Source organism: Malaya genurostris, chromosome 2 (genome assembly GCF_030247185.1).
Source record: "Malaya genurostris strain Urasoe2022 chromosome 2, Malgen_1.1, whole genome shotgun sequence".
Classification (NCBI taxonomy): Eukaryota; Metazoa; Arthropoda; class Insecta; order Diptera; family Culicidae; genus Malaya; species Malaya genurostris.
In genome coordinates, this window is record NC_080571.1 from 139,839,543 (window position 1) to 139,865,483 (window position 25,941).

The window sequence follows — 25,941 nt, forward strand, 5'->3', positions numbered from 1 at the left end:
AACATGACTCCAAAAGCGTTTGGGATTTGATTTGAGGCTACTCTGAATCCTGCTTTGGTAGTTGTAATAGAGCGCCTTATTTAATCACTTTTAACGGTGATTGACAAATATATAGTGTGTTCTTAGCTGTAGAGAAGAGTTCTTTGTGAATTTTTTAATTGCACATCTTTTAGCACTTTTATATCACTTTAGGAGCGGATTCGACCAAGGAGGATAAGTTTACTGTCGACGCGTCATCTTCGTCGATTGAATATAAAACATTATTTGTCCAAAGTGAAGCAACCGAGTTACAGTCGTCATTAGATAGCAGCAAACTCCAGTCTAGTGAAGATAAAAACGTATTCATGGCTTCGTAGTTTCCCATTTTGTAGTCCTAGTAGGATGATTCAGATATCTCATTAAAAGTTGGCGGTGAGGAATTCTCAATAGATATTAGAATAGGCGGATGATGACGGCAGATTTTTACAAGTGGTACAGATGCCTTACCTACAAAGCAAGAACGCGAAAGCTCCTAGCTGACAAAGCAAAGATCCAGAAGGCGATTGTTGCTGTTGTAATGCTCGTTTAATTGAACTAGTCCAGCAATATTGTAGTCATCCAGTAGCCTATGACAGAATGGATTGTTTAAGCTGTCGGCGCTTAGAAACAAATCATTAAAAGATGAGCGAATCCATTTCACGCCGGATAAATTGAAGTCACCCAGTATCATAATTCTATTGTTTAGTTCCATTTGATTCATAATTAAGGAGGGAGAACTCAAATGTTGCTCAGCTAATCCCAAATCGTTGGTGCGATTAGGCGGTATATGAATAACGCAGATAAAAGGTGTGTAATCCTTGAGCGAGAGAGCAATCCATAGCTGTTCAACATTGACGCAGTTTCGAACGGCAATCGGACGTGAATCAAATTTAGAGCGACAAGCTATCAGCACACCGCCCACGATTATTTTATAAATATTCTGTTTATTGCCATCTTGTCTGTAAGCCAAGTAATCTTTACCAAACATTTGTTTCGATAAGGTGATATAATTCTGCCAGGTTTCGATAAATACGTATATATCACTAGGCAAGAATCTAGTGGTATAGTACCAATTTCTGCTGCTTTGCACTTGTGCTGGGGGTGCTACTAACAATGGAGTAATCTGTGTATTCATTCTATTATTTTCATTTAACGAGTCAAAAATCCTTAGCTGGCTAGGTCCTACATATGGCACATTAGATATAATAGAAATGATATTGGCTTACCTGTTAGTGTTGAATTGAGTTACTACGTCCATACCGAAACCAATCGATTGCGCAGCTGTTATTGACATGTAAACAAACATGACACCACAAAACACGCTGCAAAAAATTAAGCCATTTCAGAGTAATAACTGTTTGAATGTTGCTAACTACTTATCGATACACTCCTTAGTTCATTTTCACACTTATTTTGATTGTTAGGGCTGCATTGGCGAAGATATTGGCTCGGAATGCATCATATGTGTGCTGAATTGAATCGGATAAATACTGTGATGTCCTGACTAATGAGACGACTATTGGTTCAACTGCCCTATACCATTTGAGTTAGTCTAGATGGCAAAATGTTTGTGTAGGTGTGTGTCAAAATATTTGACTAATTTTTCACAATAATTGCTTGGCTACTTTGCAATTCCAATTCAAACGAAAAGTATTATAACAGTTTAACTGAAATTTTAATTGAATTTTATCTGAATCTAACGACGGATTTCGGGATAATAGGGTGATAAGTGTTAAATATTTCAATTTCCACGAATATTTTATTTGAAAGTGACAGTGCAAAAATACGCGAAATCAATTTGCAGGTCTTGTTACTTCATGGCTAAATACAATTTGTTGAAACAGCTGTTGCGTTCTGTATTCTTTGGTTTCTGATAAATTGCCTTACCAAGAAGACTTCCGGATCCGGGAATATAAGGTAAAGTGGGTTAAAATTTTATACCATCACTGTAAAACCAGTAAAAAATTTTCTAAATCGACCTCAATTTTAGTTTTTATCAGTAGACGATCCAACAGACCGTTTTTGGTTATTCTTTCAAGAATCGAAGAAAATTATTTTGAAGAATACTACAGTACTATATATGATAGTATGATTGGTATGAAAAAGGCATTATTACACCACTAGGTGGATTAAAACAGGTTTTTGGTATCGTCATCCCCGCAAACACTTTTTCAGAGATGGCCGATCCGATTTTCACCAACATAGATGCAAATGAAAGGTTTTATGGTCCCATAGCTGGTTATTGAATTTCATCAGGAACCGCCTTGTAATAATGCCTTGTTCATATTACTTATATTTTCAAAAACATTACTAGAAGATTCTGTCAAGCTTCTTTTTCTCAAACTTGAATAAAATCAAAAACTTTCTTCGGTATAAACTACCATAACCTTTTCAATTTGTAAACAGTTATGTCAGGTTAACATAGATTTAAATTGTGCGATTGTGTTCGCTCTATGATTTCGGTTGAAACGATAGACTTTTTCTCTATATAAACCAAGATCATCTTATTTAAATTAGAAAATAATCTTAAGCACGCAAGATTTATCTGCAGATATCTTAAGCGGAAACGACATAGCAAAAAGTTTCATCCAAACTCGCATGAGCCTCAAGAAACATGCGTGCGAATTTATAACAATTGATCACAGCCTCCACAGTTTCCAATGACCACTCAGAGCGATTCTTTTCAGCTTATATATCCCCCGTTCTTTCAAAATCATCGACTTCGTTAGGGGAAAGCCAGTAAACCAAAATAGTGTCTTTGATTTTTAGCAGAAAAAATTGGTGGATAATGTCAGAGACATAACTACAGTTAGTACCAACCTTCAAAAGATACGTGTATAAATTTGACAGCTGTCTGATTATTAGTTTGTGAGATATTGCATTTTGAGTGAAGCTACTTTTGTTAATGTGAAAAAAAAAATGGAAAAAACCTGTTTTAATCCACCTAGTGGTGTAATGATGCCTTTCTCATATCAATCATACTATCGTATATAATACTGTGCTATTCTTCAAATAATTTTCTTCTTAAAAGAATAACCGAAACCAAACCGGTTTGTTTGACCGTCTACTGATAAAAACTATCAATTGGAAAAGATTTGAGGTCGATTTAGAATTTTTTTCAGGGTTTTTCCCATTTTCAGTGATGGTACACAATTTTTAACCCACTTTACCCTATATTTCCGGATCCGGAAGTCGGATCCGCATGAAATTCAGGAATTACGCATGGGACCACAGGACCTTTCAGTTTGTGAAAATCGGTCGCGCCATCTATGAGAAAAGTTAGAACACATATTTTCCATTTTTTTGTGCACATTTTACCCCATAACTCCCGAACCGGAAGTCGAATCCAAATAATATTCATCAGTTTTTTATGGGACCTCAAGACCTTTCATTTGAATATAAGTTTGTGAAAATCGGTTGCGCCATCTATGAGAAAAGTTAGAACACATATTTTCTTTTTTTTGCACATTTTACCCCATAACTCCCGGATCGGAAGTCGGATCCAAATAATATTCATCAATTTTTTATGGGACCTCAAGACATTTCATTTGAAAATAAGTTTTTTTTGAACATTTTACCTCATAACTCCCGAACCGGAAGTCGAATCCAAATAATTTTCAGGAATTTTTTATTGGACCTTAAGACCTTTCATTTGAATCTAAGTTTGTGAAAATCGGTTCAGCCATCTCTGATAAAAGTTAGTGCAAAAAAACGTTACATACACACATACGCACATACACACACACAGACATTTTGCGTACTCGACGAACTAAGTCGAATGGTATGGCCTCGGTTCAAAAGTCGGTTTTCACAGTGATTGCATAACCTTTCTGTATGAGAAAGGCAAAAAAGGAATTTCGTGTGTTGATGAAACACTACTTTTTGTTGAAAAAAAGTGCCGCCGATACCAAAAATGGCTTGGTGAGTGTTATCCAGACTCTGCACCGGGCGAAGCAACATTTCGTAAGTGGTTTGCAAAATTTCGTTCTGGTCATATGAGCACCGAAGACGATGAACGCAGTGGACGTCCAAAAGAGGCTGTTACCGATGAAAACGTGAAGAAATCCACAAAATGATTTTCAATGACCGTAAAGTGAAGTTGATCGAGATAGCTGACACCCAAAAGATATCAAAGGAACGTGTTGGACATATTATTCACGAATATTTGGATATGAGAAAGCTTTGTGCAAAATGGGTGCCGCGTGAGCTCACAATCGATCAAAAACAACAACGAATTGATGATTCTGAGCAGTGTTTGGAGCTGTTATATCGAAATAAAACCAATTTTTTAATGTGGAACACATTTTTGTTTTCTATATAGCGGTGCAAACTAGAAACTCAAAAAAAAATACACGTAGAAATGTGGTCAGGTTTTGAACAATTACAGCTCAGTCAATTTTGTATCAATTATTAATATTATGTCACCATTTGATTGGAAATATTTCTACGTATTGATTTGAATGTTCATAGCCATGTATTTATATTTATATCATTGAAATGTTGATTAATAGCTAGCAGTGTCCTATTTAGGCTGCAAAATATCTCCGGCATACCGGATTTCCCTGCCATAGTCGACGGTTTTGAAGGAGTAAGCGATATATCAAAAAGAAAGCAGCGCTCTGATTGGTCAATCGAAGCAAAATCAAAGCTGTTGGAAGCACGCGAATCTACAAATAGAAGCGAAATTATAGCTAACGTTTCAGTCTTATGCGTAGCTTGCTAGAAGTAGGTTGTTGCTACACAGCAAGATAAAAAGTGCCATAAACGATTTGAAGCTTTTATTGGTATGCTCTGATCTTGTGTCATGCAAGATTGGATGAAATCCCATGTTATGTCGTTTCGCCTGAGAAATTGATAACTACCCCAGGGTAAATTTTGAGTGCATAAAACTAATTTCTAATTTATATAAGATGAACTCGATTGATAATGAGAAATATTTTATCGCTTCAACCGAAATCGCAAAATAGTAGTAATGGTAGAGAAACGCTATAAAAATAACTGCTTGCATACCAAACTTGAACACAAGCTTGGTGAAGAGAAGCTTAAATATCGATATCCGTATAGCAAGCATATACAAACATTTAATTGTATATATTTGGGCTATTGATGTAATTTCGTCGGCTACGAAACAAATACAAATCACGATAAATAGAGTCTATATTCTGGGTTCGCGTGTTCGGTGTTGATTCCTGATAAGGATCAATCTAAGGAGACATTTGCGGATTCAAAAGTGTGACGATTAATTGATAATGTCAATCATTGGAAATTTTCGATATATATATACAATGGACGAAACATGGCTCCATCACTTCACTCCGGAGTCCAATCGACAGTCAGCTGAGTGAACTGCACGCGATGAACCGAACCCAAAGCGTGGAAAGACTCAACAATCGGCCGGTAAGGTTATGGCGTCTGTATTTTGGGATTCGCATGGTATAATTTTCATCAACTACCTTGAAAAGAGAAAAACCATCAACAGTGACTATTATATAGCGTTATTAGAGCGTTTAAAGAACGAAATTTAAAAAAAACGGCCTCGCTGTATCGCCTCTGATGGCAATTATGTTGAATAATAAAAACGAATTTTTCCAAAAAAATGTGTGTTTCTATTAAACGATACGAACTTTTCAGCCGAACTGTTAGTTGATTGAGTGTGTGAATTGTGCAAGCTTTCTTCTTTTTCACTACTAGAGTTTGAAGCGACCCACCTACATTAAAGTACAGATTAGTTACATTAAACAGCTACTATTCTACAACTATATATTGTAAACTTGAAACAATTCCTTTTTAATTTGCTAATATAGGCTAGGTGCGATAAAATTGTAGTTGATTTCAATTGAAGCTATGAAGTGCGAAGATATCTGATTCTTCTCGAAATTTCAGTGAGAGACAATTGCGTTGGCCTGGCCTGAAATGTATCGACGATCTTGGGTATGCAAGAGTAATTTTAATAATAATAAATGTAATACAGGGTGATTTTTTAAGAGCTTGAGAACTTTTTTAAACAATAAATCGCATAAAATTGCAAAATCTCATCGGTTCTTTATTTTAAACGTTAGATTGGTACATGACATTTACTTTTTGAAGATAATTTCATTTAAATGTTGACCGCGGCTGCGTCTTAGGTGGTCCATTCGGAAAGTCCGCTTTTTTATCGACAAATTTTGTTCAGCGATGAGGCTCATTTCTGGTTGAATGGCTACGTAAATAAGCAAAATTGCCGCATTTGGAGTGAAGAGCAACCAGAAGCCGTTCAAGAACTGCCCATGCATCCCGAAAAATGCACTGTTTGGTGTGGTTTGTACGCTGGTGGAATCATTGGACCGTATTTTTTCAAAGATGCTGTTGGACGCAACGTTACAGTGAATGGCGATCGCTATCGTTCGATGCTAACAAACTTTTTGTTGCCAGAAATGGAAGAACTGAACTTGGTTGACATGTGGTTTCAACAAGATGGCGCTACATGCCACACAGCTCGCGATTCTATGGCCATTTTGAGGGAAAACTTCGGAGAACAATTCATCTCAAGAAATGGACCGGTAAGTTGGCCACCAAGATCATGCGATTTGACGCCTTTAGACTATTTTTTGTGGGGCTACGTCAAGTCTAAAGTCTACAGAAATAAGCCAGTAACTATTCCAGCTTTGGAAGACAACATTTCCGAAGAAATTCGGGCTATTCCGGCCGAAATGCTCGAAAAAGTTGCCCAAAATTGGACTTTCCGAATGGACCACCTAAGACGCAGCCGCGGTCAACATTTAAATGAAATTATCTTCAAAAAGTAAATGTCATGTACCAATCTAACGTTTAAAATAAAGAACCGATGAGATTTTGCAAATTTTATGCGTTTTATTGTTTAAAAAAGTTCTCAAGCTCTTAAAAAATCACCCTGTAGTAATAGTAATAGTAATAGTAATAGTAATAGTAATAGTAATAGTAATAGTAATAGTAATAGTAATAGTAATAGTAATAGTAATAGTAATAGTAATAGTAATAGTAATAGTAATAGTAATAGTAATAGTAATAGTAATAGTAATAGTAATAGTAATAGTAATAGTAATAGTAACAGTAATAGTAATAGTAATAGTAATAGTAATAGTAATAGTAATGGTAATAGTAATAGTTATATTAATAGTAATAGTAATAGTAATAGTGATAGTAATAGTGGTAGTGATAGTAATAGTAATAGTAATAGTAATAGTAATAGTAATAGTAATAGTAATAGTAATAGTAATAGTAATAGTAATAGTAATAGTAATAGTAATAGTAATAGTAATAGTAATAGTAATAGTAATAGTAATAGTAATAGTAATAGTAATAGTAATAGTAATAGTAATAGTAATAGTAATAGTAATAGTAATAGTAATAGTAATAGTAATAGTAATAGTAATAGTAATAGTAATAGTAATAGTAATAGTAATAGTAATAGTAATAGTAATAGTAATAGTAATAGTAATAGTAATAGTAATAGTAATAGTAATAGTAATAGTAATAGTAATAGTAATAGTAATAGTAATAGTAATAGTAATAGTAATAGTAATAGTAATAGTAATAGTAATAGTAATAGTAATAGGAATAGTAATAGTAACAGTAATAGTATTAGTAATAGTAATAGAAATAGTAATAGTATTAGTAAGAGTAATAGTAATAGTAATAGTAATAATAATAATCATAAAAATATTACTATTAGTATAAAAATAATACTAATAATAAGTAAAGTAAAAGTCTCATTTCAAATCGGACGAAGAGGAGAATGTCGAGTCTTGGTTGATGGATTGGATGATTACGAACGTCTTATTCGATATTTGTCCGAGAAACTTCATAAATTTTATTCATATGATATAAAATCAGACAGACCCTTCAAGGCTGTCTTGAAAGGCTTATCAAATGATCAAAATATTGATGAAATTAAAAATGAACTAAAATAATTGCTTGGTTTTGCCCCTTCCCAAGTAATATTTATGAAAAAAGAGCGAATGGTACTTCTAAACCACGTTCTGGAATTTCCCATGAACTTTACCTAATACACTTCAATCGAAGTGATGTAAACAATTTCAAAACTTTAGAAAAAGTACGTTTCATTTCCCACATTAAAATTCATTGGGAACATTATAAACGGCATAATCGTATTGCAAACTTAACGCAATGTCGTCGTTGCCAAGGCTTCGGTCATGGAACCAAAAATTGTCGTATGGATATACGGTGTTTGAATTGTGGTAAATCGCATTCGAAAGACGTTTGTCCAATGAATGAAACCACTGATAAATTTTCATGTTCAAATTGCAATGGAAATCATGAATCCAATTATTTTAAATGTCCTGTCAGGGAAAAAATTTTAAGCGTTCGTTCGCTTAGACAACAAGTCAAATCAACGACCTTAAATTTACAGAACATACCTGAAAATCAAAAAACCGTTACAAATGTCACGCCTAATTTTCTTCGAATTTAAAAACAAAAAACAGGTACGCCTGCCAATTCGTCTTCTAACGAAAACAATTTATTGACAGGTAGATCGACCTCGTCATCATCTTCTTCTAATGTCAGTTATGCTGGTATATTAGGTTGAAATCTACCACTTATTTCTTCTAATGTAAATAATCAAAACACAGGACCGCCTTGCAGTCCATCTTCTAACGAAAACAATTTATTAATAGGTAGACCGACCAAATCATCTTCTTCTAATGGCAGTCTACCTACAAATATTCCTTCAATGCCATTCGCTTCTTTAAATGAAGTCGATTTAGGCGATATAACTGAAAATAAAATGATCTACCTACAAGATCAACTTTTTCAAATGATCATCCAAATGAATTCGACTTCATCACTTTTTGAAGCATTTCAAATCGGATGGCAATTTGCAAATAATATTATAATGAATTTGAAATTTAACAGTGATGTTAAACAATTATTTGAATATTTTAAATTGGAATGCTCGATCTTTGAAATCGAGTGAAGATGAATTTTATAATTTTCTCGAAGTTCACAAAATCCATATTGCCATTGTAACAGAAACTTTTCTTAAACCAAATGTCAAATTGAAAAGTAATCCACATTATGTGGTTCATCGATTTGACAGGTTTACTGGAATGGGTGGTGGAGTTGCCATTTTTGTCCAACGGCAAATTAAACATCGAATTTTACCTTCTTTCAATACTAAAGTTATTGAAAGCTTGGGAATCGAAGTTGAAACCATTCATGGAATTTATTTCATCGCTGGAGCATATTTGCCATTCCAATGCACCGGCGAACAATTAAATTTCTTTAAAGGCGATTTGCAAAAACTTACAAGATATCGATCGAAATTTTTCGTAATAGGGGACTTAAATGCTAAGCATGTCCAGTGGAATTGTAGGCAAAATAACAGTAATGGTAAAATACTTCATAATCAACTCTCAGCTGGTTACTTCACAGTTCTTCATCCCAGTAATCCGACTTGTTTCTCTTCCGTGAAAAACCCGTCTACAATTGATCTGGTTCTAACAGATCAAAGTCACATTTGTAGTGAACCGATTACACATGCTGACTTTGACTCAGATCATCTTCCTGTAACATTCAGACTTTCCAACGAAACTATAATTAATCCAATTAGTTTTATATTCAACTATCATAGAGCTAATTGGTTGAATTACAGATCTCACATTGAAAATCATGTGGATCATGAAACTATTTTAGAAAATTCTGCGGACATCGACACAGCAATTGATAATTTGAATCATTACATTATCGAAGCAAGAAATCTTTCAGTTCCCAAAGCTCAAACTAAATTAAATTCAATTCATCGATGACAATCTTCAACTGCTCATTCGGTTGAAAAATGTTGGTCGACGACAATATCAACGTTCTCGTGATCCTGCTATGAAAAACATAGTTAAGGATTTACAAAAAGAAATTAAACATAGATTTACTCTTTTGCGAAATGAAAATTTCGCTAATGAAGTTGAACAAATTAAACCATATTCTAAACCTTTCTGGAAACTTTCTAAGGTTCTTAAGAAACCTCAGAAACCAATTCCTGCTCTCAAGGAAGGAAATCAACTTACAAATGGCGAAAAAGCTCAAAAACTTGCCCAGCAGTTTGAGAGTGTACACAATTTTAATTTGAACGTTGTGAGTTCTATTGAAAATGAAGTCTCACTGAAATATGAGCATATTTCAACTCAAGTGTTATCACACGATGGCATTATTGAGACGAATTTTGATGAAATTAAATCAATTATTAGGAAACTCAAAAACATGAAGGCTCCTGGTAATGATGGAATTTTTAATATTCTTATTAAAAATCTTCCCGATGTTGCCATGAGACTCCTGGTTAAAATTTTCAACAAGTGTTTTTCATTAGCTTACTTCCCAAAAAGATGGAAAATGCTAAAGTAATTCCTATCCTGAAACCTAATAAAAATCCAGCAGAAACATCAAGTTATCGACCAATTAGCTTACTTTCTTCTATCAGTAAACTTTTTGAAAAAATTATCTTGTTGAGAATGATGTCTCATATAAATGATAATCCAATTTTTTTACCAGAGCAGTTTGGATTTCGTCATGCACATTCAACTACTCATCAACTGTCAGAGTAACGAACATGATAAAAGCAAATAAATCTTCTAGGTTATCCACTGGAGTTGCTCTTCTAGACATAGAAAAAGCATTCGACAGTGTTTGGCACAAAGGTTTAATAGCAAAAATGTCTGATTTCCAGTTTCCTATTTATTTGATCAAAATGATTCAAAATGATTTAACTGATCGTACTCTTCAGGTTAGCTATCAGAATTGTAAATCTGAATTTGTACCCGTACGAGCAGGTGTTCCGCAGGGTTCGAGCGTAGCTCCAATCTTGTATAATATTTTCACTTCTGATCTTCCAAATCTACCCGTTGGTTGTCAGAAATCGCTATTCTGTGACGACACAAGTCTGTTAGCCACAGGTAGAAATCTAAGAGTGATCTGCAGTCGCCTACAAAGAAGTTTAAATATTTTTAGTGATTATCTGTTAAAATGGAAAATTAAACCAAACGCAGCAAAAACGCAATTAATTATTTTTCCTCATAAGCCAAGAGCTACTTTTCTTAAATCAAACAATAATCACATTCTCAAATTGAATGGCTTGGAATTGACATGGTCTGATCAAGCTAAATACTTAGGTTTAACGTATGACAAAAAACTCACTTTCAAGGATCACATTGAAGGAATCCAGACAAAGTGTAATAAATATATTAAATGTTTATATCCTCTTATAAACAGAAATTCTACGCTCTGTCTAAAAAACAAATTGTTAATTTATAAACAAATTTTCAGACCAGCCATGCTTTATGCAGTACCAATTTGGTCAAGTTGTTGTTCCACCAGGAAGGAAACGCTTCAAAGGATTCAGAATAAAATTCTGAAAATGATTTTGAAGCGTCCTCCCTGGTTTAGTGCAAATGAGTTACACAGACTCACCAATATAGAACCATTAGATGTAATGTCACATAATATTATAAGCAAATTCCGACAAAAATCGATGCAATCTTCAATTGAATCGATTCGCTCTCTGTATTAGTTAGTAAGTTAGTATATTAGTTCCTTTTCCCCATCACACAATACAAGTAGGTTTAGATTTTTCCCTACACAAAAATCTCAGAATTGCGGAAGCAAATAATGTCCTCATGGTAATAACCAAATCATATATATAATAGGGCTGAAAAGTTACCACTTGTGGCTGAACACCCAATTTAAATCTTAATAATTTAATTTTTAACTCATATTCCATTAAATAGTTATTTTAAAAAAATGATCAATATCTGGTTATTATTATTATTATTTCATTGTTATAAATTTCGGTGGCACTAAAAAATGCCTTGAATTGTCACAATCAACAAGATCTGCATTTAGATCTGAGATGATTCTTGGTATGTACACTGATGGCCTTAACTGCAGGCTTTTGGTGTGGTTCGCTTTTGACGTGCTGCCGAGGCCCGTCTTTCGTTCACCTTCACTCCAGCGTACAACTTAACTGAGTAGCGCTTCCATGACGACTGATCCCTTCTGGTGTGATATAGTTGTTGTGTACCGGCCCGACTGGAACTGGATTTCGTGAGGTCCTCGATGTTGCTCACGTGTGTGTCTTGTTTCGGGAACAGTTGCAAATGGTAGGAATTTTTTTTTGCATAAATATCTGTTTATTAATCTTATTTTTGTGTATTACATCAACATTTTACAGTACAAGTGTTTTGACCCTTTGGCCTTTCATCTTTGTTGTTCATACGATTCGTTATTAATAATAGGTGTTTTAGTTACTCTTGTTTTACATACTAATGTTTAATCATAACATTTATTTTAATTATTTATAAAATATCTACCTACTTATAACTATCCCTAACGTAATACGTACAAATTTTGAATTATTTGTATTTCAGAGATTGAGCACCTCTCTTCAAATTTCGTGCAGTATTGTTCGAATTTTTGTTCTAGTATATCCAGGGAGGGCATCTCTAGTACTTCACTAGTCCTTGTCCAAGGGGGTAGATTTAGAATCATCTTTAAGATCTTACTTTGAATGCGCTGAAGCCTAAGTTTGTGTGTTCGTGCACAGCCCCGCCAAACAGGGACTGCGTATTCAATTGCGGGGTAGATGATTTGTTTATAGACAGCCATCTGATTCTTCAGGCACAATTTAGATGTTCTACAAATCAGCGGATACAGAGACCTAATGAGTATGCTGCATTTTTGAACGATTTTGTCAACATGTGACCTGAATATCAGATGTCTGTCAAAGGTGAGTCCTAGATAGATAACTTCGTCGGACCATTGGATGACCTCATCACCGAATCGTATTCGGCATTCGTCTGATGGAACAAGTTTTGGAGATCTTGAATGTGGAAACAAGATGACCTGAGTTTTTGCTGCATTGATCACAATTTTCCAGCTTGTAAAATATTCAGTCCAGACCGGTCTAGTTTGTTCTTCAGATCATTAATTTTTTTTTTCAAAGTTATATTTATCAAGGCATAATCAGATCATTAATGACACTATCTTTGTAAAGAATGGCAGTATCATCAGCAAATTGTGACAGAACACCACCACCCAGAAGAGGTGGGATGTCTGATGTAAAATGTTGTATAGAATGGGACCTAGGATACTTCCCTGGGGTACACCAGCAGGAATAGTAAATCTTTCTGGAAGTGCATTATTCAGAGAAACCTGGAATGCTCTATCTGCAAGATAATTTTTGATAATTTTAATAAGATACATGGGAAAATTATACCGATGCAGTTTAAGCACCAGACCATCGTGCCACACATTATCGATTGCCTTTTCAATATCAAATATTGTCATGGCAGTCGTTTTGAACACTGATTTGTTTTGCTGGATGACGTTGTTAACCCTTGTGAGTTGGTGGATGGTGGATCTTCCTTTCCGGAACCCAAACTGTTCTTCCAGTAATATATCCTGTTCATCTGCGAAAGCAAGAATTCGCCTTTGAATTGACTTTTCAAACAGCTTGGATAGGGCAGAGAGTAAGCTGATGGGCCGATAGCTCTTGGAAAGGGAAGGATCTTTCCCCGGTTTCAAAACTGGGATAACTTTAGCTAACTTCCACATTGACGGGAAGTAACCAAGCTGCCAGCACCTGTTAAAAAGTTTAGCTAAGAAAACAAATGAGCGAATACTCAAATGTTTCAGCTCAATGTTGAATGTGTTGTCGAAACCGGGGGTCTTCATATATTAGGATTTTTTCACAATAGCCAACAGCTCATTCGCAGTGACTCTACTTTCCTCCGGAACCAAGCTGTCTGATTGGTCAACCTCAGCTACGCTATCAGCAACGGCTCTTTCATATGGACTAACAATGTTGAGTCCTAAATTGTGAGAACACACAAACTGCTGGCCTAGCGCATTTGCCTTCTCTACTGGTGTGATTAAAGGTATTCTTACAGCTGCGTCCTGGGGTGATATCAGAGAAGGAATAGGCTTCGGTTTTTTTCTTAAGCACCTTCGTTAAGGACCAGAAGCGCTTTGAATGTGGGAGAATTTCTCGAAGCTTTTGCTGGAAGTTCCTGTTGCGAAGCTCAGATATCCTTTCCTGGATTATCCTAGTTAAGTTGTTATAAAAAGTCTTCTTATCTAGGATACCAGTTCGTTGATACTGCCTCCGGTAGATATTTCGAAGTCGGATGAGTTTCTTGGTGACACTGCCGATTTGAAGAAACTCGGCATATGTTGTACTGGAACCGTCCTATCACGAGCGACTGTGATTGTGTGCTGGAAGGAAGATAGGGCCGCATCGATTTCCATCGTGGAATCTAGTGGCAAATTGATATTAATAAATTGGTCAGCGATTTGTTGAAATTGGACCCAATCGGTGCGATAATCGTTCCTCCGAGCTTGAATAGGCACTGTTTCTGATGAAGATCTCAACGTAAATTTTACTGGAAAGTGGTCGGAAGATAGCTCGTTGAAGACAACCGGAGAGCTGTCTATGGCGATGTTGCTGATAAATATATCCAAAATTGAATGGACTCCTGATCTGGAAAGTCGCGTTGGTTGATCCGGAGCGGGGATGTTGTACTGTCGAGCTTCGTAATCTTCGGCAAGTACGAATCCGTTTCGATTCTGTCTTCTGTTTCCCCACAGCTCATGCCGTGCGTTCAGGTCCCCAGCAATGATGAATTTGTTCTGTCATCGAGTGAGCATAGCTAGATCTCGCTTCAATGATGCACACGTACCATCTCGAAGATTGGTTTGCTTGGGCAGTACGCTGCAATGATGATGATGGGTCCTATCGTCGTAGTAATCTCAATTCCGATGGCTTCTATAAGTTGCAATTTAAATGCTGACATAAGCCTGTGCTGAATGGATCGTTTAATGGCAATGGCAACTCCCCCTCCTCTGGTAGTTGTCCTGTCGAGCCTGTGAATCCTGTAATTGGAAATAAAAATAGAAATTTCAGGTTTAAGATGAGTTTCAGTTAAAATAGCAATATCGGCATTCTTCTCTTGAAGAAAGTCGGATAACTCAGCAGTTTTGCTCCTGAGTGAGCAAGCATTCCAATTTACTACAACCAACTCATTATATTGCATATTCGATGATGAATTTGCCTAAGGCGTTGATTTGATCTAACCGCGTTCTGCAGTTTCGTAGTTTTGTTGTCATTGTTTCAAAAATGACGATCAGTTGTTCAGCAGAGAATAAGTCACCAGAGTCGTCCTTTGCTTGTGGTTGATTATTGCCCCATCCAGGAGGGATTTTTGAGGAAGATTCTTTTTGTGATCCAGCGGCTGAACCTTTTGGATTGCTGCGAGGAAGTGGCGGCAAATTTGGAATATCCCTCTTCGGTGGGAGCCGTGGGAAATTAATTTCATCCTTCTGTGGAACATTCTTGTGCGTTGATTGTTTACGGGACGCCTGTTGTCGAATTTTTGTGAACTTAGCACGTTTGGGACACGATTTGCTAGTAGATGGATAGTCGCCATCACAGTTCACACATTTTACAGCGATGTCATCTAGTAGGCAATCGTTGGTATTGTGTGAATCGGCACATTTCCCGCACCGACTTTTCATGTGGCAATTCCTCGCTCCATGGCCGTAGTTCAAACAGTTCGTGCACTGTGTGACATCCCGATGTACCGGTTTATACTTTTGCCATTCGATGATTATATGAAATAATGATTTTATGGTTTTAAGTTGACTCATGGTGATGGAGCCCTTCTCTAGATGAACCAAGTACAGTTGATCTCGATACTTTTAGTCCGTATTATGTCGCTTCATTTTAAACACCATCAAAGGCTTTAGTCCAGCCTCCGACAGTGTCTGCTTTAGTTCTGCTTCCATCATGTCGGGTAGTCCTCGAAGTACAACCTTCATAGGTTTATTCGCGGCAATATCGTGTGTGAAGTATTCCGCTTTTGTCTGCTTCAGGTACAATTCCACTCCTTTGTAGTGGTTCAAAGCCGGAACAGTTATTTTGTAGCCTTCAGTACATAAACGGATTGTTGCCTGTAGTCCTTTGCTGATCAGTGTGTTGAAATCCGAGCGTAGAGTTGGTGGGAAACCCTTCAGGTAGAAAGACGGCATTTTTTTCCTTCTTCTGCAGTTCCTCTTCGACATCAACTGGCAGATCAGCGTATTGGTTTTTACTCAGCAAACGGTCGTTTACCTGTACATCACTTGGCTTCAGGCGCTTAGCATCCTTTGGATCCTTTTCGGATCTATGGCGTGTTTCACCCATAGTTTGGGTAGGTAGAAAGCTGCGAATAAAAGATAAAACAAAAACGAAATTAGTCGTAGTAGGTTATTCGTCTATCCACATCGAGTGTTAGATGACGAATTATTGGTAGGAAAAATGAATCGCTCAACTTTTATATGGATGCTCTTGTATAGAAGCAGACATCTCGCGTTCTGATTGGCTGATGCTGTCATGGGTTAAATCCTCCTTGACACTCGTTTATACCAAACATTTCAGAAAAGTTTAATTTTTATTATTAGTTTAGATTATGTCACACAACTGAAAATTTTATCATAAAATTGTGAACATATTTCCGATGGCATGTAGCAAGAAATATGTTGATTCATTAGATACAACAAGAGATATTCACGATCAAAAAGAGGGTAAAATTTGAAAAGGCGCCCTGTAGTAAAGTAAGCCGTATTCATGACAAAAAAGGTCTCGTAGCAACCTTTTCTCCTGTCTATCTATGCTATTAACGAAAATCGGTATTTATCTGTACGATCCGTGAATTATCGGTATTTTGGGAGTACATATCTGTATTGCGGTATAGAGGTCAAATATCTGTATAAATACCGCTAAATCGGTATACCTGGCAACGTTGATCTACAATTTCTTCAAATGCAAATTCATGAGAAATCGCAAAATCTTATGCACTGATATACTGGTATACTGATATGACTTCACAAACTAGACATTTTCAGTGAACATTTTACAAGCCAGTTGTAATTCCACACAGAATTTGCAAAACATGCACTATTTGATACTTAACGCAATCTTACGTGAAAAACATGTAATGTTGTGAGTGTTGAAAATTATATGGCATGAAATTCAACGATATTAACAAAAAATAACAACTCATAGAGCAAACAATGGTAACTTCAACCAGGAATCATTAAATGGCAAAGTATGTCCGTTAGTTGACTGAGTCATCCAAGCCGCTGATGAGTAAATGGTCTATACAAATTTATATAGTCCCACTTTCTAATCAAGCTCAAATTACAGTAAGAACTAGTAAAATTCACTTCAATCCCTCATTAAGTCATTACAAAGGGAATTTTTGCATCATTTGACAATTTATACAGTAAAAATATCTGAAAATTTCTCAGTTCAAAACAATCTTGTGATTTTACATCATATAAGATGCACATAAATGGAGCGTCAAGCTTCAAACTAATTTATATGCAAGAACATGTAGAATTGTGTGATTTGAAAATTACATGGCTTGAAAACGAATGAAATAAAAAACAAAATATCCATAGCAACTGCGCGAGACTTGAACAAAGAAGCATCAGATCTCAAAGCGCTCCAGTTAATCGACTGAGCCACAGAAGCACATATCTGCTTAGTGAATAATTGATACCTCTAAACGCATACAGCGTCACTTGGTAGCCAAGTGCATATTACATTAGGAGCCAGCAAAATTCTGCACAAGTGGAATATTGCGTCAATTGACATGTTAAGTTGTTATGAATCGTATCGTTTGTAGAATTATGCCACCTGTAAAATTTACTATTTTTTCCTGTGCTAATAAAATGGAATCTTAATGCATACCAAAACAGTGAGAACGGAAATCTGCATTAGACACAATTTTCCATTAAATGTAAAATGAATTTCAAAAAATCTATTCACATATTTATATTAAATTTGTTGCCGTTAAATTTTTTATGCAGAGTAAACTATAAAATAGATAATTCTCATTTTTCTTTCTATCAGTTGTATTTTCCATCATGATTGATTGAAATTAACATGTTTAGCGCGCAAATTTCACTTACCGATTAGCGGCCCTTACACGATCAAAAGTAAAAAAAAAAAAGTAATGACACTTTTAATGATCGTGTAAGGTCTGCGAGTTCAGTAATGACACGAGTAATGATGGAATTCCGGATTTTCCATCATTACCAACATTATTTCTTCTTCTTATTTTTTTTGTGGAAGTGCTGAAATCTTTAGAACTATACGCGAAAAAATGACAAAGTGTAGATTTAAATTGTTAATATTTAATTAACCTTAACGTTTCAATGGCAAATCAAATTTATTTTCAGCTAAACGAAAATAAAAATATTGCTATTGCTGGAGTAGTTACAAATACTCATCATTAATAATGAACGTGTAATGCTAAAAAGTAATGATGTACAGTAATGCAGTAATATAACGATAATAACGAGCGTTTGAGCAGAAGTGTCATTACTTAGTAATGACACTTTTAATGATCGTGTAAGGGCCGCTATTCGACACGAGTAACTAGTACGACTGTATGAATTTATATACACTGAGGTCTTTTTTATGCGGTTTTTTACGCGACTTTTTTATGCGAATTTTCAGAGTTATGCGTTTTTTTTATGCGAAGTTTCAGAGTTATGCGGTTTTTTTTATGCGAATTTTCAGAGTTATGCGGTTTCCCTTCTGCGGTCTTTTTTATGCGAATTTTCAGAGTTATGCGGTTTTTTTATACGAAGCTTCAGAGTTATGCGGTTTTTTTTATGCGAATTTTCAGAGTTATGCGGTACGTAAATTCGCATAAAAATAACTTCAGTGTATACGATTTACCCGACCAGCAGATACGTGCTTCTATGGGTCAATGAATAAACGGACGCTCTGTAATCAAATGGTTCTTGGTTCAAATCCTAGTCGTTATCAATCGAACTTATTTTTTTTTATTTCGATAATTTCTTGCATTTATTTTTCAAATCACACGGTAATTTCTGTTATTTCTGATGGGTACTTTTTGTTACATCTGATTCAATTCAATTTTACAGGTTTCCTTCAAACTGCGAAGTGGTATCGGTGCAAAACGTGTAGCACAGATTTAGTGCAATTGGCAATTGGTTTCAGTACATCCTCCACTACACACGGGGCCTTTTACGTTATCGATTATTTCATGTTTTGACTCATTTTAGGTTGCATGTTAAGCATGATTTAATATTTTAAAGTATAATGAATTTGGTGCAATATGCAATTTCAACTGGTTTTTGATGATTGACGGGAAACACGCGTTAAGCTACATTGAAATAACATGAATATCACAAACGCACGGTGTGTGGCACACATGATACAAACTGAAACTGATCGTGACAGATACTTTTTCTCTTCTATATGGAAATCATCAATAGAAATTTCGCAACTTGCGCAGCAAGGTGTTTTCAATGTAACCAAAAGCCTGGATATATAAAAAGACTCACACAGTTCGAAAAATTCTTGTGAATTTACATCTTATCAGATGCACATAAATGGAGCGATGCACACACAGAAAAAAATAATGAAATTTACACTACATGTAAATCAATGATACTATGAAAAAGACATCAGTTGAATAAAAAAATTGATTGAAAGCCATTATCGATGTAAAAGTAAATTCAATGAATATTATAGCATAATTCAATTTACGTTTAGTTTTGCTTTTACAGTATATTGAAAAAAAAAACCTGTTTTAATCCACCTAGTGGTGTAATGATGCCTTTCTCATGTACATGTAACTAATATTGTGGTATTCTATTCAAAAATTTTCTCTTCGATTTTTGAAAGAAACCAAGAGATTGTTTGTGTATAACATACAGAACAAAACAGTGCTTTGATTGCGTAGGTCATCCTTAAGAAAACTAAGTGGGTTCCCTATTATATGCACTTCCGGCACCGGGACCCGAGAACCCGAGAGTCGGTTTGTACGGCCACCAACACACACACACACACACACACACACACACACACACACACACACACACACACACACACACACACACACACACACACACACACACACACACACACACACACATACAGAGACATTGCACAGCTCGATGAACTGAGTCGAATGGTATATGACAATTTTCATTAGTCGGTTTTTCAAGTGATTGCATAATCTTTCTATATGAGAAAGGCAAAAACCTGAGAAGTAACTTTACATTCAATTCCCTGCTTCAAATATGTGCATGAAAATAGATGTAAATATTTTTATCTGTATATTTTACACAAATTTATATTCAAGAACATGAAAAATTGTGTGATTTGGAAATTATATGGCTTAAAAACGGATGGAATAAAAATCAAAAGATCGACAGCAACAACGCGACTTGAATCGCGATAGTCGACTGAGCCACAAAAGCACATATCTGCTTGACTGGTAAATCGTGCATATAAATTCATACAGTCTCACTTGCTAGGCGAGTGCAAATTACTCTCGGAACCAGTAATATTCTGTACGAATGGAATATTGCGTCATTTAAGAAGTTAAGTACACAGAAAAAAAATGAAATTTACACGACATGTAAATCAATGATACTATGAAAAAGACATCAGTTGAATAAAAAATTTGATTGAAAACCATTATCGATGTAAAAGTTAATTGGAATGCCATGATTTTTCAATGAATATCACAGCATAATTCAATTTACGTTTAGTTTTGCTGTTACAGTATATTGAAAAAAAACCTGAGAAGTAACTTTACATTCAATTCCCTGCTCTAAATATGTGCATGAAAATAGATGTAAATATTTTTATCTGATTGATTTTATCTGATTGAAATTTGATTGAAAACCATTATCGATGTAAAAGTAAATTGGAATGCCATGTTTTTTCAATGAATATCGTAGTAGCATAATTCAATTTACGTTTAGCTATGCTTTTAGAGTATATTGAAAAAAAAAACTTGAGAAGTAACTTTTCATTCAATTCCCTGCTCCAAATATGTGCATGAAAATAGATGTAAATATTTTTATCTGTTTAATTATGAATTGTATCGTTTGTAGAATTATGTCACCTGTAAAATTCATAATTTCTTTCTGTGTAGTTTTGAAGAAGTAGATTTTGAACTCTATCTCAAAATCACACAATCGGAACTATTATTTGAAAGAATAATAAATACAGAAAGTGGAAATCTCAACACCTGGGTACTTAGAAACATTAACATTCAGATTATGATAACACTTATGCCTGTGGCGAATTAGTCTTCATGGTTGATTTGTGTGGCAATTATAGAGCTTCAGGGAACTTACAAAAGAGTTAAAAATGAGTTGTTGAGGAAAATACGGCGTCCTGCTCGCAACAAATATGTCTGATACTAGAACTATACAACTGTTGTATACAAAAATACGAAGATGAAGAAACAACAAACCCCGTTATAAAAATCTAACTTCAGTCGATTGTAATGCACCCCTATACCATGGAAATCAAGGCGCCCCATCAACAAAGTCAGCGACAAACCAATGAAATTTGAACAACTACGGCACTGAGGTAGTTTCTCAGTGCTGCTTAAGATAAACCCATGAAAAATCTGCCATTTTTGTCAATTTTTTTAAAATGCAAAGGTTAGTGGCTTTCAAACGAGCCTAACCTTTTTGAAATCGTTCCAGCTACCTTCGATAAAATTGAGCGATAAAATAATCTTTTAAAAGTGCACACACAGGTACACCAAAGACCTTTTCCGATATTGTCGAGCTGAGTCGAATGGTATATAACATTAGGGATCTGGGAGGCTTCGTTTGTAAGTCGTTTTTTCAGCAATTCTAATACGTTTCTATGGAAATGGAAATTATTCTATGGGGTAGTAGTGCCTTGCATGTGAGCCTAAGTTGGCTAAAACGATTCAGCCACTTCGGAGAAAAGTGAGTACATATTTTGTGCAATTTTTCACATATTTTTCTTTGTAATTCCGGAATCGGAATCAGGTCCATACCAAGTTTCAACAAATTCTGTGAGACGATAGTACCTTTAATTTGAATTGAAATTTATGGGAATCGGTTTAGTCATCTGGGAGGAAAGTGAGTCTGGGACCAAGGGATAGTAGAACGATAGTATAAAATATGTTGTAATTTTTTTGTATTCATTTTCTATTTTCAGCCTTGAAAGTTAAACTGCTGGTCAGAAGAACAATGAATCAATTGGTGGAACAAGGAATAATGCCATGTAAGCATATCAGTTTATTTAAAACATCGATTTTTTACAGACACCATTTATTCTCAGCGCTTAAAACTTCACCGGCTATATACGAGCAACAGCGACAACTTGAACGCGCTAAAACCGGAGATTTGCTTAAAGCAAAAATAAAACAACGACCAAACAGACTGGAACTTGAAAGGAGACATATTTTAGAACATCAGGAAGGGAACATTGATCCAAGTTTGGCAGAGAAGAAAAGGATGCTTGAGAAAGCCTTACTTGTAGACCATTTGAATTCAAAAATATCTCACCGCCCTGGACCTCTTGAACTTATAGAAAAAAATATTTTACATGCAGAAAAGCCGATAGAATGGATTGTGAAAGAAGGTTTAGTAAACTATACTTCCACTGATGAAGCTGTTTCACCAGCGCAGTCATTGCTAGGTCCAACGGACCTTGTGTGTATCGAAGATGATTCTCTGAGCTCTGAAGGAGAAACTCAAATTATACAAAAAAAAACTCCTATCAATATTATGTTTTCAACACACCAGAAAAATTTCATAACTGCTCTCGATAATCACGATACTTCAAATATCAAAATAGAGGAACAACGTGCTATAGAAAAAGTAAATCTCATCCATTGTAACACATTTGTAAAACCAGAAAGTTATTCCAGAATAGACAATACATTGGAAACGAGCAAGAAGTCAAGCACAGGGTCAAACAAAACTGATACAAAGGAAAAAAGTAAAAAGAAAAATAAACACAAAATCATTTCAAAGGCTCGATCCATAAAATTTCATGAGTACAAAGGCCCTTCGAATGCTCAAAAACATTCGACAGTTCAAGAACACAGTGGAGAGACCAATTACCAATTAATAATGAAACAACAATACCTTTTGGAGTATTTGGAGGAAATTTGCAAGGATCCTCCATCATTACCTGCTAGTTCTAAAATGTCCTTTTCTACAGCAGGTAAGGGAAAAGATACAGATCCATCTGTACTATTATATGATTCAAAATCCACAAAACATACTCAGTCAGATCTACCTTCTGAAGTACTTAACAAATTGAAAGTGTTTCAACTAAAACGGTATTGTAAAAAGTATAATCTTCCGGTATCTGGGTCAAAATCAAGCCTTGTGGATCGTTTAAAACCGTATCTTTATTTGATGGAAAAAAACCTAAATTTTGATGGGAAAATCGACTTTGAAGTATCGGATGGTTGCACAAATATGGACCAAAAGAGCAATGATGGAATCGAAGAAAATTTATTAAAAGAACAACAGAAACGAATAGTAGAACTACAAAATCAATTGAAGAAGAGTCAAGATGAGTTGGAACAAATGAAGTGTACTCAGATGCGCTCTCACCAAGACTTAGTTGAGCAACACAGTCAATGTTCTAATACACACAATAATTCTAAGACAGAACCAATTCTTTGCGAAGAGTTGAATATTATTTCGACACCCCTTGACAAAATATCATCTGATATGGATATTAAAATTACTTTACGCATCGATGCCGATACGACAAGCAACAAGATGGAATCAAAAACAGAACCATGCTATGTAGAAAATGAAACTGTTTTGAATGTGGTGAATTCTCAACGTAGCATGCTAGACAGTGATGATTCATGTGGCACGTCATGGAGAAATAATAATCTTCAATCTGTTGTTAATGACAGTATTCTTCAATGTGATTCCTCACCTCGTAAAAACAAGAGTTTTGTTTCTAACAATCAAATGCTAGACAAATTGCTCGGCCAGGTTCAGCCCGGAATCCCCAGTTTGAACACTAAACCTGAGCATACATATAAATCATTCGATAGTAGTTCTTGCAGTCCATGCAGTATCCTACAAAAAGATTCGAATACAATTCTAGGAGATAGTCTCCATACGGCTTTGGGAATCATCGGTTTCAATGATGTTAATTTGCTTGATTTTCACATGCATATCGATGACACCTGTGATAACGGGCTAACACTTCCGAAAACCGAAGAAAATTCTTTAGCAAGTATGAGTACTAAAAATTCGTTTATCGACAGTAACATCACAGTTAAAATGGACGAAAAGAATTTTTTCAGCGATTTTGATGGTCTACGATTTGTGCACAATAATCCATACTCAAATATCTCTATTACACACAATAACAGCATGAACACAGTTGTTACTGGAACCCCAAATATATCTAAAACGCTTTCAAAAAAAGAAAATTTAAGTGAACCTACAGAAAACTGTATAACATATACGACAAATCGTGCTAGTTGTTCAATAAGTACATCACGAATGCTTTCAGAGCAATTTTCACAACCAGGAACTTCGAACACTAAACGTGAATGGTTAATGGACAACATCTATTATGACAATAAATTTAAGGCAATTCATCCTGGCTACATACATCCGAAAGGGGAAACGTGCATCAATCGTTTGGAAAAGTTCAATGTTATGGACGATAAATGTAGTGATATCAAGTTCAGTTATGACAGTGATTCAAGTATTGCTACTGGATTATCTTATAGTTTGAATAACAACACTGGACGTGTCAGTCCAATGGATTTTGATAGCTTAATATCAAATTTTGATTCGCCGAATATTAACCAGAGTTGTGATCGAGCGTTACTTGGTGAAAATCAAGATCGGATACTGTATAATCAGCAACACAGTAACATACTCGATTACTTCAACGATGATTATGGTATGCAAAATGATTCATTGACATGTGAAATAAATACTACCAGTTACTGAAGTGATGTGTACAGCTGCAATAAAACACTATATCATAGCCTTGAGTTGTTGAATATTTTTCATTTTCTTTTATATTGGTTGCATTTTTGATCAATAATTCCATACTACTCTGAAGGGCGACAAAAATTCACCCACGAGATCAATTTTCTTCTATTGATCAGCTCACCCACTCATTTTACTTTCCCTTTGCACTTTGAACATGAAGTTATAAGTAAATGATATACCCACCTATTTACAAAATCCTGAAAGGGCATCGATCTCTGGAGGACATTGACCTGTGGAATTTCGGTAGTTTGCTGGAAGAATGAAAACCAACTGATTTGCTGAACTGCCTAAAATCGAATGCAGAAAAACTCTGCCTTTACTTAAGGTGAAATGTAGCGGAATGCGAAAATCGCGTTTTTGATCAATTATTCAAAAACTAGACCGATTTTCGAAAAACCAAAAACACTTAAGTTTTCGAAATCAAATTTATCCTAACTAAGTATTCTTAGAATTTTGAAATTTTGCTTTGCCGAGCCGTAATTGGTTTTTGAAATGTATAAACGGTAACTGTTCCGTCCCACGGGGATGATTTTAGAACTGAAAAGTAGTGTTTGTAGCAGAATTTCACAAAGAATCTGAAAATGCAACTCAAAATTATAAAATATTAGCTAAAGCTACCGAAATTTGAAACAGTTTACATAAACTTTTCCGCATTTTTTTATTGCTTACGCGCTGCTGTTTCGTATTGAGGTGGTGTGAGAAATGCCCGGTGGGCACGGTGGCATTATATCGTGAGCAAAAATTACATATAAAATTATGACGCGAATTTATGCAGCATTGGGTTTTGTGTTGAAATAAAAACGAGTTGAATACAATCAAATGGGTATTGTAAAAAAATTGTTTATTTTCTAAGTAACTGTCATTTATAATGCTAATAATGTCCAACTCTGTTGAGTTCAATGCATTGATGTTGCTGAAGCAATAAAGCCTGGCTGTGTGATATCGTATAACTGGTATTATTTTAGACTGTAGCAATTTTTAACTATAACTTCATCATTGACAAGCTACTGAATGAAATACAAACCAAGTATTATCGTGATACAAACAATGTGATAA

The 25,941-nt window shown here is 35.2% G+C and overlaps 1 protein-coding gene across 2 annotated transcripts in view; it reads left to right on the plus strand.

Annotated features, from left to right (window-relative positions):
* The window catches only part of LOC131432203 (uncharacterized), a 199,384-nt gene extending 174,543 nt beyond the window's left edge, over nucleotides 1–24,841 (plus strand). For both annotated transcript variants that reach the window (XM_058598336.1, XM_058598338.1), the window contains 2 exons: nucleotides 22,055–22,120; nucleotides 22,178–24,841. In XM_058598336.1, the coding sequence (XP_058454319.1) occupies nucleotides 22,055–22,120; nucleotides 22,178–24,840 (2,729 nt within the window). In that variant the 3' untranslated portion in view covers nucleotide 24,841. The remainder of the gene's footprint in view (nucleotides 1–22,054; nucleotides 22,121–22,177) is intronic.
* The last annotated feature ends 1,100 nt before the right edge of the window (nucleotides 24,842–25,941 follow it).